The following is a 17,728-nucleotide window of genomic DNA, read 5'->3' on the forward strand; positions in this document are numbered from 1 at the left end:
TGGAAATGTTTGAATGAAGTTCTTCTACTGTGGTTTGCCCTTGTCTCTATATAGGACAGGTGAAGCTTTTTAAAACTTCAGTTTAGTGAAATTGTGTAGCTCCCTTCAGGCTGTGTGTAAATAAGGAATGTATAATTTTGCATCAGCATTAAATGATAAGGAAATATTTCAAACTGCAGCTGATTTAAATAAGGCTCTGTAGAATTTATTATTATTATTATTATTATTATTATTATTATTATTATTAAAATAATATGTATGTGTAAAATGGCATCAAGTTGCAGCTAATTTATGGTGACCCCACAGGGTTTTCAAGGCTGGAGACGTTCAGGGGTGGTTTGCCACAGCCTGCCTCTTAACGGCAATCCTGGACTTCTTTATGGTCTTCCATCCAGGATACTAAATGAGACATGCCTATTGTGGCCCCGGTCACACGGGCTGGATAACGCGGGTGGGGGGAGGCGTGGCTATTTGCGGCGCTGCATTTTAATGCGCCATAATGCGATCCCACGCGTCGGCGGCATGCCACGGTTCCTTCCCTCCACATCAACGAGGGGCTGGAGGGAAAAGCGCCGCGCCAGCGTGATCACACCAAGGCATTCCGGAGGCAGCCCGTGGCAATCCGGTTGCTACTAGCTTCAACCAGGTATTTTTAAAGTCCGCATTTTTGGCGGTATGCCATGGGTTGGCCACGGGTGCACTACGCCTCCCAGATGTTCTGGTGTGATCGCGCCCAGAAAATCTGCCCAACTATCATGCCTTCCACAGGGCAAATGCTCCGTGTGAACAGGGTCTGTATTGATCTAAAAAAACACAGTTGCAATTTGTATCATATCTGGTTTTTGACTTCAATATCATAAAGTAGATTATTATTTAGTCTCCAGTTAAAAAAGGATTTTCCCTGGACTTTCAGTATTAAAGATATTAAGGCATGGTCAGTATGTGATTGGGTCAGTGTAAGTGATCTAGAAATCAAGAACAGACCAATTCCGAAATAGGTTTTATGCACTGCAGAGTAAAAGCATAGTCTCTATCATTACCATGGTGATTTCTCTAATTATCGTTTAAGCAGAAAAATTTCATAGCCTGCTTGAACTAATGCCAAAGAGAAGACTTACTTTCATTATTACTATGACTTGATCTGTCTAAATCATCACTAAATATTGCATTATAATCTCCACCTAAAACCAGTTTACCTTCTACAAATTTAAGACCTTGCTGGTTAATTCCCGGTAAAATCTGGATTTATTCGTATTGGTAGTATATATAGTGCCAATAGTTAATGGCTGACTATTTACTGTTTTAGAAATAAATACTTTAATTAATTTAGTACTCTACAACAAGTGAGTATGAGAGGTCTTTTTATGTGTTTCTTGTAGCAATATTGTATTTGCATTTGCATTCCTTAAATTATGAAAGCTCTTCTTTTTGCAAGGTTCATTCAAGCCATTAATATTCCAAGACACTATTTTCAGGGAAGATATCTTATCATTTGACTGTTAGAACTTTATCAGATTAACCTCCTATTTTCTTTTCACAGAAAAACTGTGCCACAAATTCTTCTGTCTCTTCCAAAGTCTTAATAATAAAAATTATTAACAATACAATAATTATAATTAATAATACAAAATTTAAACACCAGCTTAAAGGGGGTATCCCACCTACAGTCAATATTATTATTTCTCAGTTGTTCCAAAAATATTAAGTTCCATCACTTTTGCAAGGTAAATATGAATGTTATTTCCCAGTTATTGCAATTTTTGAATTTTATTTATTCCTTGTCACTTTTGCAAGTAACGCAGTAATCATACTCAGTATATTCGTGGTGTTTGCTGCAGCACTGCATTTCTTCTGTTAATCAACTCTGTGTTTTCTCTATATTTGTTTGTTGACTCAGAGGAGCAGCTGCCTTGATACTGGATGAAGCTTTGGGCTGCAGTAGCTTTTACTTGTTGCTGCACCATTTAGCACAACTGGTGTGTCAACACCCCATCGGCAGGTGTAAAGGAGAACTGCTACTGGATGAGAGTGACCAGATCCTTTCGTTTAACTAAAGTGAAAGGCACCCTTGATACCACTGCCACCACTGCTTGTCTACTGTCCATAAGGAAAGAGATCTCCAATAGCAGGCTGGATTGTTAACTAATTAAGCAAGCATATTGTGCACTCTTTAGTGATGTATGCAGACCAGTCCATTTATTTCAAGCTTTCTCTATCAATAAACATGGCCTTGAAATTTCAAAGGGGAGGCCCAGCCTGTTCTCTTTCATCCACATCTCTTTCTCTGCCAAGGCCTCTTGAAAATAAAAGAAGGGTACTAATTAAATTCAGCAGGGTGAAAAGGAAAATAAGCTGAATGTAACGAGATGCTAAAGTCACTGCAGCCCAAAAGTCTCAGTTTCCCTTGGTGGCCTCACATGTGCGCAGAAGAATTCTCAGCAGGAGTCCTACAGGATCTGACAGGAGAGCCCTTGGCAGAAAGTAAACATTTACCCAACACCACATTCTGGAATCTCTCAGCATGCAAAGGAAGAATTCTGTCTTGCTTTTGAAGATGGTGGTCCATGGGTGAAACTTGCTCAGGGACACAGCATCAGACTGTCTCATACCTTGGGGTGAACACTGCAAGCACATCATATGAGGCTGAAAACTGGATTTTTACTACCTTGTGCAATAACAGAAGTAAAACTAAGTGGCTAATTCCTAGCAATAACATATCATTTTATTTCTCAGTTTTTTGTTAAATTCCAGCCATTTCCTGTCTTAAATAAGGCTATTGGGATGTACAGCAAGAAAACTAGCTTTGTGGAGACAAATTAAAGGCAAAGTATGGCAGATTTTTTAAAGAAAAATTGTGTGGGTTTTTGCTCCAAGGCTATGTCATGGCTGATTTTGAAACCATAACTATTTAAATTAATTATATATGCATATATAATATGCATATATAATTAATTTATATATGCATATATATATGCATATATATATATATGCATATAATCAGGGGCTGGTGTTAATTTTTTCCTAATAAGCAGGGCTATTTTTGGGCAGGAACGCACAGGAACGGAGTTCCGGCTGGCTCCTGAGTTGGCCACGCCCAGCAGGAACTCATTAGCATAATAGGCCACACCTAACAGCAGACACTCATTAGGATTGGCTACATTGGGGGTGTGTGGCCTAACATGCAAAGAAGTTCCTGCTACAAAAAAAGCCCTGGATTTTGACAACAAAGTAAACAGAATAAGAAGCAAAAGGAGGGTGTGGCTGGATGACCACACTTCTGGTAACGTGTGGGGTGTGGCCTAATATGCGAATGAGCTGCACTGTCAGGGGTGTGGCCTAATATGCTAATGTGTTTCTGCTGTTGGGTTTGGCCTATTATGCTAATGAGTTCCTGCTAGGCTTTTTCTACAACCCCCCCCTCCTGCTAATAAGTGAAAAATCTTACTATGAAGGAGAGAATGATTCAAGGCCATCTCTTTTAAACTCCCTTGATAAAATTAAGAAAGTAATCTTTAGCACATTTTCAAAACAAATTAATTGAGGACTGCTTTCAAGAAAATATGTTTAGGACTGACTTGTTAGTCTTTGTATTATATGTGGTTAGCAGGACATTGCTTTTATTCAACAGCGCAAAGCATGTATACGACTAGCTTTTACTGCATTACCAGTCATGTTCTGGTATGTAATTCTTAACATCCACAGACACCTGCTCTCCAATGGAATTCAGGGTATCCTCAAGTAAAATGTTACAGTATCTATTACAAGACACTTTATAGGTGCCAGATTTTCATTTGGATATCAATACTTTGGATTGGATCCATACCAAATTTTCCATTAATGGATGGCACTTCTGTAGAAAAGTCCCATCCCCCTTGATGGAAATGCATTCTGTTAACAGAGACTTTGGATTCTGCCCTCTGGGTAGGTTCTTTTTCAATTTTTGTCACAAATTAAAGCCATCAGCCATTTTATACAGCTCCTTTGTGGCAATTTCTTCATGAAGATGTGTGATTTCACTTAAGCTATTTTTTAGCAGAAGCAGACAATATTCTTGAGCTCATGTTAATCATGAAGTGGGTACCTTCCAAAACTAGCCAATGTTTCCTGTAGTATTCACACCAGAACAATGGTTCTATGTCTTAAGCAGCAGGCTTTCTAGTTGTATTCCCACTCTAACTGCTAATGTCCCCCTTTCCCCAAGTATCCAGTAGTCCTGTCCTGTTTCTTTGATTCCATTCCACTATAATTATAATTGGGAAGTACATTTAACTACTACAAGATTTATCAGCAACAAGTAAAATGCAATCAGTAGGCTTTAATTAAAAGGGAAAAAATTAAATTAGTTAGTGGAAAATCATGTACTGGTGTCCAGTACGGGTGTGCATTCAGATCTTCCCATACCATATTGGTATTTTTGGATACATTTTGGTGTAGGGGTTAAGTGCGCGGACTCTAATCTGGGAGAACCAGGTTTGATTCCCCACTCCTCCACTTGCAGCTGTTGGATGACCTTGGGCAAGCCACAGTTCTTTCAGAGCTGTTCTCTCAAGGACAGTTCTGGAAAGAGCTCTCTCAACCCCACCTACCTCACAGGGTGTCTGTTGTGGGGAGGGGAAGCAAAAGGCATTTGTAAGCCACGCTGAGACTCCCTTGGGTAGTGAAGGGTGGGGTATAAATCCAATTTCCTCCTCCTCCTCCTCCTCCTCCTCCTCTTCTTCTATCTGGGTGTTCTCAGGAAAATGGGGGAAAATTCCAGATATATTCAGGAATTTCGGGTAGATCAGAAAACTGCGGAGAGGTGGAAGCAGATTGCTCCCGCCTCTCGGCTGTTTGTCAGGCAGGCTTATGCAGTCTTTAAAGGGACTGCAGAAGTCAGCCCGAGGATCAGCCAGGGTAACTCCCCACCGCCGTGGCTGTGGCTGGCTTCTCAAGAGCAGCTGGGTTGGTGGGGAGGTGAGAGCTCCCCACTGGTAGAGCTCTGTGCTGCCTTCTCCTGCCACATGGTTTCAACCGGGCAGCAGCAGGAGAGGGCAGCCCAGCCAGGACTGGCTGTGCTCACGGGGAGCTGATTGCTTCCTGGAGGAGGAGGAGAGGAGGAGATTGGATTTATACCCCGCCCTTCACTACCCAAAGGTGTCTCAGAGCGGCTTACAAACTCCTTTCCCTTCCCCTCCCCACAACAGACACCCTGTGAGGTGGGTGGGGCTGAGAGAACTCTGACACAAACTGCTCTTTTTCAAGGACAGCTGTGCCAGAGCTTGTGACTGACCCAAGGTCACATCAGCAGGTGCAAGTGGAGGAGTGGGGACTCAAACCCGGTTCTCCCAGCTTAGAGTCCGCACACTTAACCACTACACCAAACCTGCAGGTGTAGCTCTGTGCTGCCTTTTCCTGCTGCCCAGTTTAAACCGGGCGGCAGAAGAGGGCAGCCCAGCCGGGATCACTGTGCCCATAGAAAGTCAATAGCTCCCGGCAGGCGCAGCTCTGTGCTGTTTTCTCCTCCTGCCTGGAGGCAGGAGAGGGCAGCCCAACATGGGTTGGCTGTGCCTGTGGGGAGCCGATCACTCCCCACTGGCACAGGTCTGCACTGCCTTCTTTTGCAGCTTGGTTTAAACCAGATTGCAGGAGAACCCGAGGCAGCCCCAGGATCGGGCTGGTATTTTTTACTGGTATTTTTTGGTTCAGGTATATTGGACCCCCCCAAATTTTGGGATTTCTTTTTTAAAATTTATTTATTTTGTCATATAACAAATATAGTGTAAATCCAATATGTTAAAAAAAATAACTGATCATTTACACATTGAAGTATCATCGAGAGTCCGAACAGTTCATACCAACTTTTGAAACAGATTAACAGAGTCAAATTAACATGAAACTTTTCGAGGTATCAGAAAGTCCACTAATTACAGAGATTTATGAACCTAAGTATAAATACTAACCATGCATGAAAGAAGCATAAACGAGGAAACAGTTAATAAAGCAATCCAATATTGTTTATCATATCGCAAGAACAATTACACCCATCTCTGCATTTGTTGCCAGGAAGAAGGCAGAATATCTTCTGATGCTAGGAATTCTAAAATAGGGTTCCATTTTTCCATTATGGGTTTAACCACAGGTTTCAAGGCCGATCTATTTACTTTTCTGGTGACAGAATCCATGAGGAATCGATCCCATAGTTTTTGGTACCACAATGTCAGAGTTTGAGGTTTCGGATCTTTCCAACATGTAGCAATTTTGGGATTTCTGAAAAATCTTGGATCCAAATACTATACCAGTATTTGGATCCAGGATTTTTTGGGGAATTTTTTTCCAGGCCCAATAGACCCAAACCGAAAAATGCCAGTACAAAAACAATTGCACATCCCTAGTGTCCAGAGTGACATGGTAGACTCTAATCTGGAGAACTGGGTTTGATTTCCCTCTCCTCCACATGAAACCTGCTGGGTGACCTTGGGCCTCTCAGGTGTCTCAGAACTCCCCAGGTGCCTGTTGTGGGGAGAGAAAGGGACGATGACTGTAGGCCTCTTTGAGACTCCTAAGGGTAGAGAAAAGTGGGGGTATAAAACCCTTTTCTTCTTCTCCTTAGTTTACCAGAAGGTACTGTCAGAGATGGTTTTTTGACACCAAGCTCTAGAATGGCTAAGAAGTCGCAATTTGTTGCCCTGTGCTGAAATCTGTCATCTGAGCTGCAAATTAGAAGGCTGATCCATTAGGGCAGTGCCCCACCTATTCAGGCTGTCCCCTGCTACCTGCCTCCTTACTGTCCTCATGAGATAGTCTAGGGGGTGGCAGTAGGGATTGCCAAAAAACTTGGGCTAATTTTGCACTAGAGCTGCCTTGATGTTGTGCCGCTGTTTGCCCCGATACTATTGGTCAATTTCACACCCGAAGCCGCGGGGCTGCATTTGACCCGTGGCTTCGCCCAATTTCCTCCGCCGTTTCGTGAGTCTAAAAAAACAGGATCACGAAACTGCAGGGGAAATCGGGTGAAGCCGTGAGTCAAGATGCAGCCCCGCGGCTTCGGGTGTGAAATTGACCAATAGTATCGGGGCAAACGGTGGCGCAACATCGAGGCAGCTCTAGTGTGAAATAAGCCCTGGAGAAAAAGGGTCTTTCCCCTTTAACAGAGGCTTAATGGGATGTTATTTACCACATGATTACTTACCTCTGTGCCATGAAAATGTTCATATGCCCATTTCTACACATTAAGCCTTTGTTAAAACAGTAAAACATTTTTCTACAGATTATTTGCAACCTCCTCTCGCAGCGAAGTCACCCTCTGCCTTATTTTTGTTTAACTCAGCACAGCAAGTATGTGCTACTCTATAGAGATCTTTTTACCCCATAAGCCAGGCCCAGCCACAGCAGGACAGCAGTTCACTGGGCAGGGAGCTGTCCTTAGGGCTCCATTGGTCAATGGATCCATAAAAATCCATAGACTGGTTCTCTCAATCTTTTTCTTCCATTAAATGACTCATCAGAGACTTTCTCAGAGGGAGCGTTATTAAGCGACCGAAGCCCCAACACACAAGAGTGTTGTCTCTTTAAAACCACCATCTACTCACAATTCAGAATTAGGCCCATAGAAGAGAACAAATTCAAGGTGTTTTTGTTGCACATGCCCATTTCACTCAGGATTTAGCACAGCCTCTTTAATCTCTGAACAGAGCAGCCATGTTCTGTTTGTAAAAGGGGGAAATCCTGGAGAGGAAGATTAACATGTAAGTCTCTCACAATGGTACTTTCTTGATGCTGCAGAAAATGGATTGTGAAGGGGAAAATGTCCATCCTCCTCTCTGGCTCTGAGAATTTGAAGAAGGTAACTTCTGGAAGGTAACTTCTTCAGTAACTTGATTGTTAAACAAAGGCTGGAACTTCTTCCCTCCCAAAATAATCATTGTTACCCAAAGAAAAACAAATATCTTTAGGCTGCAATCCTGTACACGCTTGCTTGAGAGTGAATCCTACTGAATACAGAGAGATTTACTTCTGATTAAACATTCACAGGAGTGCACCATTAGTAGTAAATTAAAGGTGCTTGGCACATGACCTCAATAATTTTGTTACCAGAACTTTTTTTGGGGGGGGGGGAATCTCGTGAAAGTAAAGGGGACTCTTGAAAGTCTCACTTTTAAAACCAGCAGACCTTCATCTGGTATGGGATGATTGTACTCAGTTAATTGCCCCACTTTAAGGGAATTATCTTGACCTCTACATGGGGCTAAAGACCACTTAGCTTTGTGCTTTTTGTAGCATGGAAAATGAGTTCTTGAGCTAGGGGTCTGCAAAGTTGGTCAAACTGGGACCTGCAGTGCTCATAGCCTTCTTTGTCTCATACCCCTCTTCCGGCTAGCATGCTGAGCTTTAGGAAAGAAAGATATGTGGCAGGTTTTCTCTCCTGTGCTGGGTATGCCTACTGTTGTGGTGGTAAAGACAGATGCAAAGGGAGAGGCTACATTAGGCTGGCACCTGCATGGGGATTGGTGTACAGTTGGAGAAAGGTTTCTAGACTGTCTTCCAAAAGTGTTTGTCTTCTATGCAATGTTACAAGGGAAAAGAGGATGATGACAGGACTAGTTGTCCCTGCCTACTGTTGGCTTTGGCCCGGCCCTGCCTTCTGCCCTATCAGCCCTGGTGGGCACTGTCTGCCACAGGAGGTCATTGGTGCTGTTGGACAGAAACAGCAGAAAGGCATCATCCTTGACTGGGCAGCAGCATGGGATGGTGCAGTTGGGCCAGTGGTGAGTCTTCGGAGGAGGGAAGAGATCTGCAGCTGCAAAGACCAGATGGAGGCCCTACCCCTGCTGCGGCAGCACAACTTCCTGATTGCGCGGCTACAACTTCTGCTACTCCGTATGGCCATTCTGTTGATTCCTGCTGCTGTCAGTATGAAAGCTCATAGTTACCAAAATAAGAAGAGCTATTTACTGTGCTCATATTTTTAGTCAAAGCACTTTGTGAAATGAACATGCAGAAAACACTGTATTTGCCAAAAGTTGGTGCTGTTATGAAAAAAGAGTAATTCTGTAGTTTACATATATGCCATGTAAATTACTATGCAAACCAGATGTAGCTTACAAGGTACCTTGTAACTCATCTCTGCTGAGCAATAAAGCCTTTTTGGCAAAAGGCTGAGAAATTTACTGCTGTTTTCTGTCAGCAGCTACAACAGATGGCTGGCACATGCCTCCTTTCCTAAATGAAGTGGGATCTCTACAGCATGATTCTTTGATCTCTGGTGGCATGTCTACAACACCAAGATGCAAAATACCACAGCAGAGCTGAATCTAAATATTAAAAGTTCAGAGCATTGCTTTTGATACAGAGATTCCCGTTTTTTGTTTTTTTTATTGTGCCCATAAGCATATCCACATTCCACATGGCAACTGCAGGATGGAAGTTAAAAAAGATTGTATTTATCCTGCTGGGTGACATGAAAGCATAGTGAAGGTATTGTTAAAGGTGGAGGGCCATACACAATTGCATCTGCCATAGCATCCAAGATAGCCATAAGTCTATGGCTCTGCTGGCCACTTGTGCAGTTATTGCCTAAGAAACGTGAATTAAAAAGAGAAGGAATGGAAGGAAGGAGGGAGGGAGAAGAGATATTTTAGAACTAATGAAAAAATAAAATGTTATCAAAGATTTATGTGTGCATAAAGGGCAAGGGGTGGATGTTGAATCTACCAGTTTAACAGTACAATCCTAGTTACATTTTCCTCACTGAATAACATGGGACCCACTTCTGAGTAGACATGCTGAGGATGGCTTCCTGAGCTGATGTTATAAGAGGGTGGTTCGCGCCTCTTTAGTGGTTCCTTTTGAAAGACAATTGAAATGGAACACTATCACCACACTTTAATTTAGCTAAGGATGTTATCATATTAAAAAAGTAATCCCTATTTATCACTCTTATACCAACAGTGGATAAAAATGCAACCATCTATTTATCTTTTTAAAGAAGACTAGGGTGAAACTGGTAAATTCCCCTTCTCCCCAAGCCAGTGTCTGAACTCAGTAATACCTGTCTCAATCCCAAGTACTTTGTATAGCAAGAAGACGACTGCACTGTGGATTACTGTAGCCTTGAACATACCATAGGGCAAATATGTATGGGGTTTGTACCGATTTTGAATCAGATTGGTAACAGGATTTTTAAAAAATATTCACAGGATAAAACACTGCATTTTGTGCTGTAAAACCTGCTGGTATGTAGCATTGTCCTTATTGCTCTATCACCTCCATTTTGTTTGTGCAGTTTTTAATACTTCTGCCACTCTCATAGATAACCACATTTTTACATATTGTGCAAATGAACAAAAACAAAAGAAAGGTCATGGAGAACACTGAAACTGCCTAATGTTCAGGAATGAATTGTATGTAAATTCACAATTGTGTAAAGAAATCTTGAAAACTAACCCAGCAAACTAAATACCATGCATGACCTATGTGGTAAATGTGCTTGACTAGCAGCCAATCCCCTTTTGCCCCAGACAGAATGGACTGAGGAAAGGGGCCACATGAAAGCACAACAGAAGACCTCCATATGGTAATCCAACCCAACCCAACATGATGATGCATTTGCTGCAAAATGAATCCCCCATTCCTCTTATTACTTATTTTACATGTACACCACTGAAAAAAAAATTAACATTTTCAAATGGGTGAAGAGAAGACTAAACAAGGGGTGGGAGGAAGGTGGTTTATTCTCTAGCAAACTTTCTATAGAGTACCCATTTTCCACTTTCTACTTTAGTTATGAAGGTAGAGTATGCCATTGAATTGCAACTGACTCATTGCAACCCCATGAATTTCCACTTCACGGGGTTTTCAAGTCCAGAGATGAGCAGAGTTGGTTTGCCTCTGAATAGCAGCCCTGGTCACCAGGTCTCCCATCCAAATACAGACTCTGTTTAGCTTCTGAGCTCTAACAGGATTAGGTATGGGCTACTTAGGGCTGCTGCACTTTTAGTTATAACCTCATTTAATATTTTCATGCTATTGCAGAATAATGCTTTTGACAGTGAGATCACACTGCCACTGTGCTGTAGGGGTCAGAGTGTCTAGGAGCACCAGATTCAAATCTTTACTCTGTCTTGAAGCTTGATGAGTGTCCTTGGATCAGTCATTCTCTCAGTCTAGCCTACCTCACATGGTTCTTGTGCTGATAAAACTGAAGAATGCAGAATATTGTATGTTGCCCTTAGTATAATATGGGATTTAAAAAATATACCAAATAAAAAACAAGAGGTGTAAGTATGAATCTTGTCTTGAAAGGCTGGCCTATTTATCGACTCTTTCAGAGCCTATTTTCAACACGTTTTTAAAATTGCTGTTTATAAATTGTTCTAAAGACTTTAAAAGCAAAAAATCAACCTGAAAAGTAAACATCTGTTTTCAGATTCTTATACTAACCTCAACCAGATTCACCATATATTGTCAATATACCAAACTCTGCCTATGTTTGATTTTTGAAGTATGTCATTCACATAGAGATGTAACCAAAATAAACTTTGGTGGGTCAGATGATGTCACCATTTGGACATTATAATTTTAATTCCAAACCTATTAACCACAAATCAAACTCTTCATGGCCAGTTCAATGCAATTCTCCAGGTTCAACATTTTTAAAATGTACAGTAAAGACTGAAGGTGTTCATTTCCACTGTGGCTTCCATCCTGGATCCACAGGCACATAAGCAATGAAACTGAAATCTGAGAGCACAGGGGCCAGCAATGCAAATCCTGAGCCGCATTACCCCCTTCTAAGTCCACTACAGTCAATTGACTTTATGCACTGCTTAGGGTTTTAATGCAAAAGCCTAAGCTGTCAACAAGGAAATGTTTCCAGTTTTGCCTGGAACGTGAAGTTATTAGTATTGTGAAACAAGCCACCAACAGTGCAATCCCAAGTACTGTCACAACATTCTAAATCCATTGAAGTCAATGGTCTTAGAAGTTTCTCTCTCTCATTCTAAGAAAGCTATCAAATGTTTCTAGTCTTGCCTGGGCCAGGGTTCAGTTTGAGGTTGAGAGTCCATTGAAATCAATGGGCTTAGATGCTCATCCTCTACTAAGGATAACTCTCAGCTTGAACTCAGTGGAGATAAAAATACTGACCTACTTTACAAGACTGTTGTAATGATTATTGATTTGAATACACAGAAGCACAACATAAATAGTAAATGTCATTGGTAAATGCCCTCAAGAACATTGCTTAAAGACTTAAGTGCAGCTAGAATTCTCCTATAAATTATTTATTTATTTACTTACTTATTTATTACTTCAACTTTTACCCTGCCCTCCCCGCCAAGGCAGGCTCAGGGCGGCTTACACAAAACCAATAAAACAATATACATCTCAATATAAAATACCTAATAAACAAGTTTAAACCATTTATATGTTGATGGCAGTACAAATATAATAAAGTGCGTTCAGGGCCGGCCCAAGGTTTTTTTGTGCACTAGGCGAGGCTAGCTTGTGGCGCCCCCCCCCCCAGCGAGGCATCATGAGGGAGCCCCAAATCCTCCGCATTCCCTTAACTGGGAAAACTGGAGGACTCCACTCTGTTATAATTTGAGGCTTTGATACCATAACTTGCAGCAAAGCCACAGCATACACCCTGCATTCCCAGATAACACCTGATACTGAACCACACTTGTGGCGCAGTTTGCTGTATTCACAAAGACATCTAGACCCAGGGCTTGTCTACCATGTCTGGATCCAGCAGTGAGCTTGCATCTCCACTCAACTAACACTGGAAAGGCCACAGGAAGAAGCAGTCAAGTGCCCTTCCATCATGCTAGACCTCACCAGGAACCCTTTTTCTGAGCACCTTATTATTAGTCATTCATCTTTTTTTTTATGACTGGTAAAAGCCTGTGGGGGAGCCCACATTTTTGGACAAAAAAGGCCAGGTTAAACACACACAGATCGATCTTTGTCCAGCAGCATGTTAGAGACCACCAAGAGTTGCAGGGAATAAGGTTTCGAGAGTCAAAGCTCCCTTTCTAGGGATGCCAGCCTCCAGGTGGGTCCTGGGGATCCCCTGGAATTAGAACTCACCTCCAGACTAGAGTGCTCAGTACCCCTGGAGAAAATGGATGCTGTGGAGCATGGATGCCTTAGGTCGGAGATTGGCGCCCTAGGTCGGAGATTGGCGCCCTAGGTCATTGCCTTAGTAGGCCCTGAGTGCATTTAAGTCACATTCAGTGGTGCATCCACTCTAGGTGGCTTAGGCTGGAAATAAAAATGGCACAGGGCGTGGCTGATAACGTGCAGCTCCTATCGAAATGCCTGCCGGAAGAGCTCTGTTTTCACGGACCTGTTTTCTGTAAACCTCAGTTCTTTATCTGCCAAACATAATCTGCCAGGTTGAATAGACAGCATTGACCTCACCAGATTATTGGTCTGGCTCGACATAAAGCAGCCTCACATGTTTTCAGATCTTTGTGACATCTACTTGCCTTTTAATACTTGGTACACATGCCCAAGAGGGTTTTTCCACATACTCTTTATACTTGATAATAATTTTTTTCTGGATTAAATTGTGAACTATTTATTTAGGGGCTGAGTTTCCCTGAAGGATGAGGAAAATGAGCTCTGTTTACTTTTGCTTGCTATGGATTTGATTTATTCATATTTCTCATGACAGGTGATTTAAGCTACCACTCTGTAGCAACTTTTTGGCACATCTCTGAAATACTTTCCATAAATATTTTTTTAATAAGCCAAATATTTGCTCCAGCTAAATGTCTTGCTTCTTTCCGCCACCAGTCCCAGGCTCTGCCCCGACGATTTTCTACTTACCCTGCCGGTTGCTTGCCAGGTAAAATTCATTGCATGGATATTGACAGGGATGGCTGGCATCCTTTGCTGGGCTTTTCTAAAATCATGAGTGAAGGGGGCCATCTTCCCCTCCGAAACAATCAGAATATCCTCTTCAAAGCCTGAAAAACAACCCCTAATTAACTAGAAACAGGTGGGAAATTCATCCTAATGTGGGATGAAAAAGATTTTACTCTGAAGCATGTTCACATTCAGTCAAACACAGATGCTTTCCCCCCCCCCAAGAGAGCTGTTGAAAAGTTCCTACCCAGAAAACACTCCTGTAGAGGGGGAAGGGTGTAAACTGCATACCTGCAAACTGCAGGACTGCTAAGAGCCATTGTGGCCCCCACAGGAAAAGATTTCCTTGGCCCCCCTCCCCATCCCATGTGAGGGATGCCAGTCTCCAGGTGGGACCTGGGGGCCCCCTGGAATTACAGCTCGCCTCCAGAATACAGAGATCAGTTCCCCTGGAGAAAGTGGCTGCTTTGGAGGGTGGATTTTAGGGCATTGTGCCCCACTGAGGTCTCTCTGCTCCCCAGGCTCTGAGGTCCCTCTCCTCCCCCAAATCTCCAGGAGTTTCCCAATCTGGAGCTGGCAACTCTACTCCTCATCCCTTGCGGATGGCCAGGGGGGAACCTGGCAACCCTATCCCACGCGTGTCCAACCTAAATATTGTATGGAAGCAAATATGACTTGCCCCCACTGCACAGGGCCTCAGGCTGACCAAGGCCGCTCTAGGCGGATCTGGTAGGTTGCAGCACAATAAAGCAGGAGCGCCCAATGACACTTTTTCAAAGACTGACAAAGTTTTTCAGCAAAAGTTTTCATGGCCTCGCTTTTTCAGATGACTCATGAAAGCTTATGCTGGAATAAACTCTGTTAGTGTTTAAGGTGCCACTGGATTTATGTTGTATTTTGCTGCAAGAGACGAAAAGATCTACCCCTCTACTAGACTGCCATGTGTGACAATTTCATATTAATCTGTATAGGATGAAACTGAAATTGGCTACAGTATGTGTTCACTGTCATGGGTGTGTGTGTGTATGTGCATCACACGTGACAATGTTTACATGGACAAGCGTGGGACTGGGTTTACTGTGGGAAGTACACACATGTGCAATCAATCATAGCTCACGATCTAGTTACAATTTTCATGTTTTCCCTTGCACTGCATGGAAAGCTTTTCCAGGTCTGTTCAAAGGAGGGATCGCTCCTTGTCCTGCACCTTTGGTTTTCGTGGGGTGCAAAGAGCAGCATTTAAGCAAAGCGAATTTAAATTACAGCACAAGAAAAGTGAACAGTCTTTTTTACAGAAGGCTGCTACCCACTTCCCTATTGCAGCGCTCCTCAGCGGCGAGATACAATGAGTCCAGAGAGACCCCAGGGTGTGACTGACATCCATTCTCTATCTGGTACAGCGAGCTCCAGGGTGAAGTTGGACAGAAGTGCCCTGAGAAGCCCCGAGGCTGCAGAGGGTGGAAGCCGTTCGCAGTCGTGTCTGGGGCTGAAGAGCTCTGGGCAAGATCCCTCCCGGGCACACCCCCTCGCCCCTCGCCTCGCCTCGCCTTACCTATCAAGACGCGGGCTTGATGAGCATCGATCCACAGGTAGAGCGTGTCCTCCTGGCGCGGCGCAGCGCGCAGAGGCTGCAGGCTGGAAAGGTACAGGACGCCGCAGAGCCAGAGCGCGGGGGAGCTCAGGGGGCTGGCGGCACCGGCCATGCTGCGTGCTGGTCGCTTATCCCTGAGCACAGACCTGCCGCGGCGCTCCCTTCTCCGCGGCCGCAGCCCTTTAGCACGGCTCGCCCGCGCCCAGCCGGGGTCCCCCGCTCCGCGCGCTCCGAGGGCAGGCTGCCTGCTGCCGCTTCGCCTGCTGGCCGGAGCGGGTTCGTCTCTCGCTTGGCAGCCTCCGCGGTTGTGAGCCGGACGGCGAAAGGGGGACGAGTCGGGGAGAGGTGCAGGGACAGGCGCTCCCGCTCGGCTCCGCTAGGTGGCGCGGCGGCACCGAGGACGCGCGGCCAGAAGTGTCGGGCATCTGGTCGGATCGTGGGGTATAAAAGCGGGGAGCTGGGGGAGGATCCCACAGGAAGAGGTCGTCGCTTGGGAGCCGAGATAATCTTTCATCTCTCGAGGCCTTAGCAGGATGCGTGCGTCCATTTGAGCAAAACTTTTTTTTTTTTAAAGGATCGCTGGTGAAGTCATCTGCTTGCTGTTTGTTTCAGATGGTGTTGGAAGGCTTTTTCTTTTTTAAAGGAATGCATCCCTCAGCACGAAGAAAGAAACGGGTTCCCTGGGGCTGAAACAAAAAAAAAGCTTCCTGTAGAGACAAACGGTGTCACATTGACCGCAACACCCCCCCCCCCTTAGATGAGAACAAGAATTACAAAAGATTTCAGCCAGGGCCTGCTTCACCATCTTGTGGATGGATTCACACAGCAGGCCACAAGCTCTACGCACGCACTCACACACACACACAAATGTTACACAAATCCTGATATAGAGGAATCTCCGAGCGTATCTGGATCCTGTTACTATATTTCGTTGAAATCCACCTTAAAATGGGTTTTGTGTGGTGATCTGCCAACATTCACCTCCAGAAACGATGCCACATTGTTGCTTTGAACAGCACACAAAAGTCTGCAGTTGCCTCCATTTATACTCTGTGCATCTGTGAGATGAGTTCATAACACAAAAAAATGAATAGTGGGCAGCAAAGGGGCCAGCAAGGCTGGTTACAAGCCTAATGGTATTTTCTTTTAGAAGATTGTATTTTGAGTCTCAAAGCAAGAGGGGAGGGGACCATTATTTATGTGGAAATGAATGCCACCTTTGGGTCCTGTTTTCCACACTGCTGGTTGCTTCTACTGGCTGAAAGTAGGGAGGGATCCGGGATGAGTTCCATTATCTGCATGGACCCCAGGCACTGGAGATGGAGGGCGATGTAAGGGAGGAGTGTGGCTGTGGTGGGGTAAATAAAGGGAGTGGAAAGACAAGTACCATTTTTCTCCTTGCAGGCAAGGCTTTCACAAGGCTTTTGAGAGCTGTTAAAGTGATCAATAGTCGCATAATAGCACTATAGCAATTACTGGTCTTTAAAAGCTCTCAGCCCTCCTGCAAGTGCTGAGGCAGGGGAAGTGGTGGCCACAAGGGGTTGGTGGAAGGGAGAGAGTGCCAATGCATGTGACACCATGTGCGCACCTTCCTGTCCAGATGCTATTCAAAGGCATTTGGGCTGCGTTCTTTCAGAAAAAAGATCATAGTAAACCAATCAGGAGTGAGAAAGAGGATGGGGGAAAGCCGGTAAGGTGGGCAATTAAGAGGATGATTGTTATATATTAGGGCTGGAATATTCCAGGACTGGGGGTCAAAGGCTGGCGGAGCTTGGAGCTCAAGAACAATTGCCCACGAGGACTCTGGAAATGACCAATGAGAAACTAATGTTATGTAAATAGCCTGTCATTGGGAGTTGGGTGTGTTTGGGTATGGTTTTTGCATGCTCTTTAAACAGGGCTGTTGCCCTGAGGGTTCAGTATTGTATCTACTGAATCACTTAATAAAGTAGAGCTGTTCACTGCAATGCATCTTGAATCCAGTATTTAACAATGACATTATGTTGATGCTTCCAAAAACAGCACTCTGGTTTGGGAGGAAAGGTGAAGAAAAATGCCCTTGAGGAAGTTGTACAAGTTATGCAGTTCAACTGTGTACATGTTTTCTTGCAAGAAACCTCCACTGAATTCAAGAGGGGCTTATTTCAAAATAGGTATTAATTGGATCACCTCAGAAAAATGGTTTGTAAATGTATCTCTTTGTAAATGTATCTCTTTTAATTGAACTCTCATTGTTTTAAATAGCCAGTTTAATCTATCATTGCACTTGCATGTTCTTATCCTTAT

At 43.7% G+C, this 17,728-nt stretch overlaps 1 protein-coding gene across 1 annotated transcript in view; it reads right to left on the minus strand.

The window, feature by feature from the left end:
- The window catches only part of WIF1 (WNT inhibitory factor 1), a 58,424-nt gene extending 42,583 nt beyond the window's left edge, over window positions 1–15,841 (minus strand). Inside the window, exons 1-2 of the mRNA XM_015415456.1 lie at window positions 15,404–15,841; window positions 13,813–13,952 (exon numbers count right to left, since the gene is read on the minus strand). Coding sequence (XP_015270942.1) covers window positions 13,813–13,952; window positions 15,404–15,554 — 291 coding nt within the window. The 5' untranslated portion in view covers window positions 15,555–15,841. The remainder of the gene's footprint in view (window positions 1–13,812; window positions 13,953–15,403) is intronic.
- Between the last annotated feature and the right edge of the window lie 1,887 nt (window positions 15,842–17,728).

Source organism: Gekko japonicus, unplaced genomic scaffold (genome assembly GCF_001447785.1).
Source record: "Gekko japonicus isolate JY-2015 unplaced genomic scaffold, Gekko_japonicus_V1.1 scaffold1352, whole genome shotgun sequence".
Lineage (NCBI taxonomy): Eukaryota > Metazoa > Chordata > Lepidosauria > Squamata > Gekkonidae > Gekko > Gekko japonicus.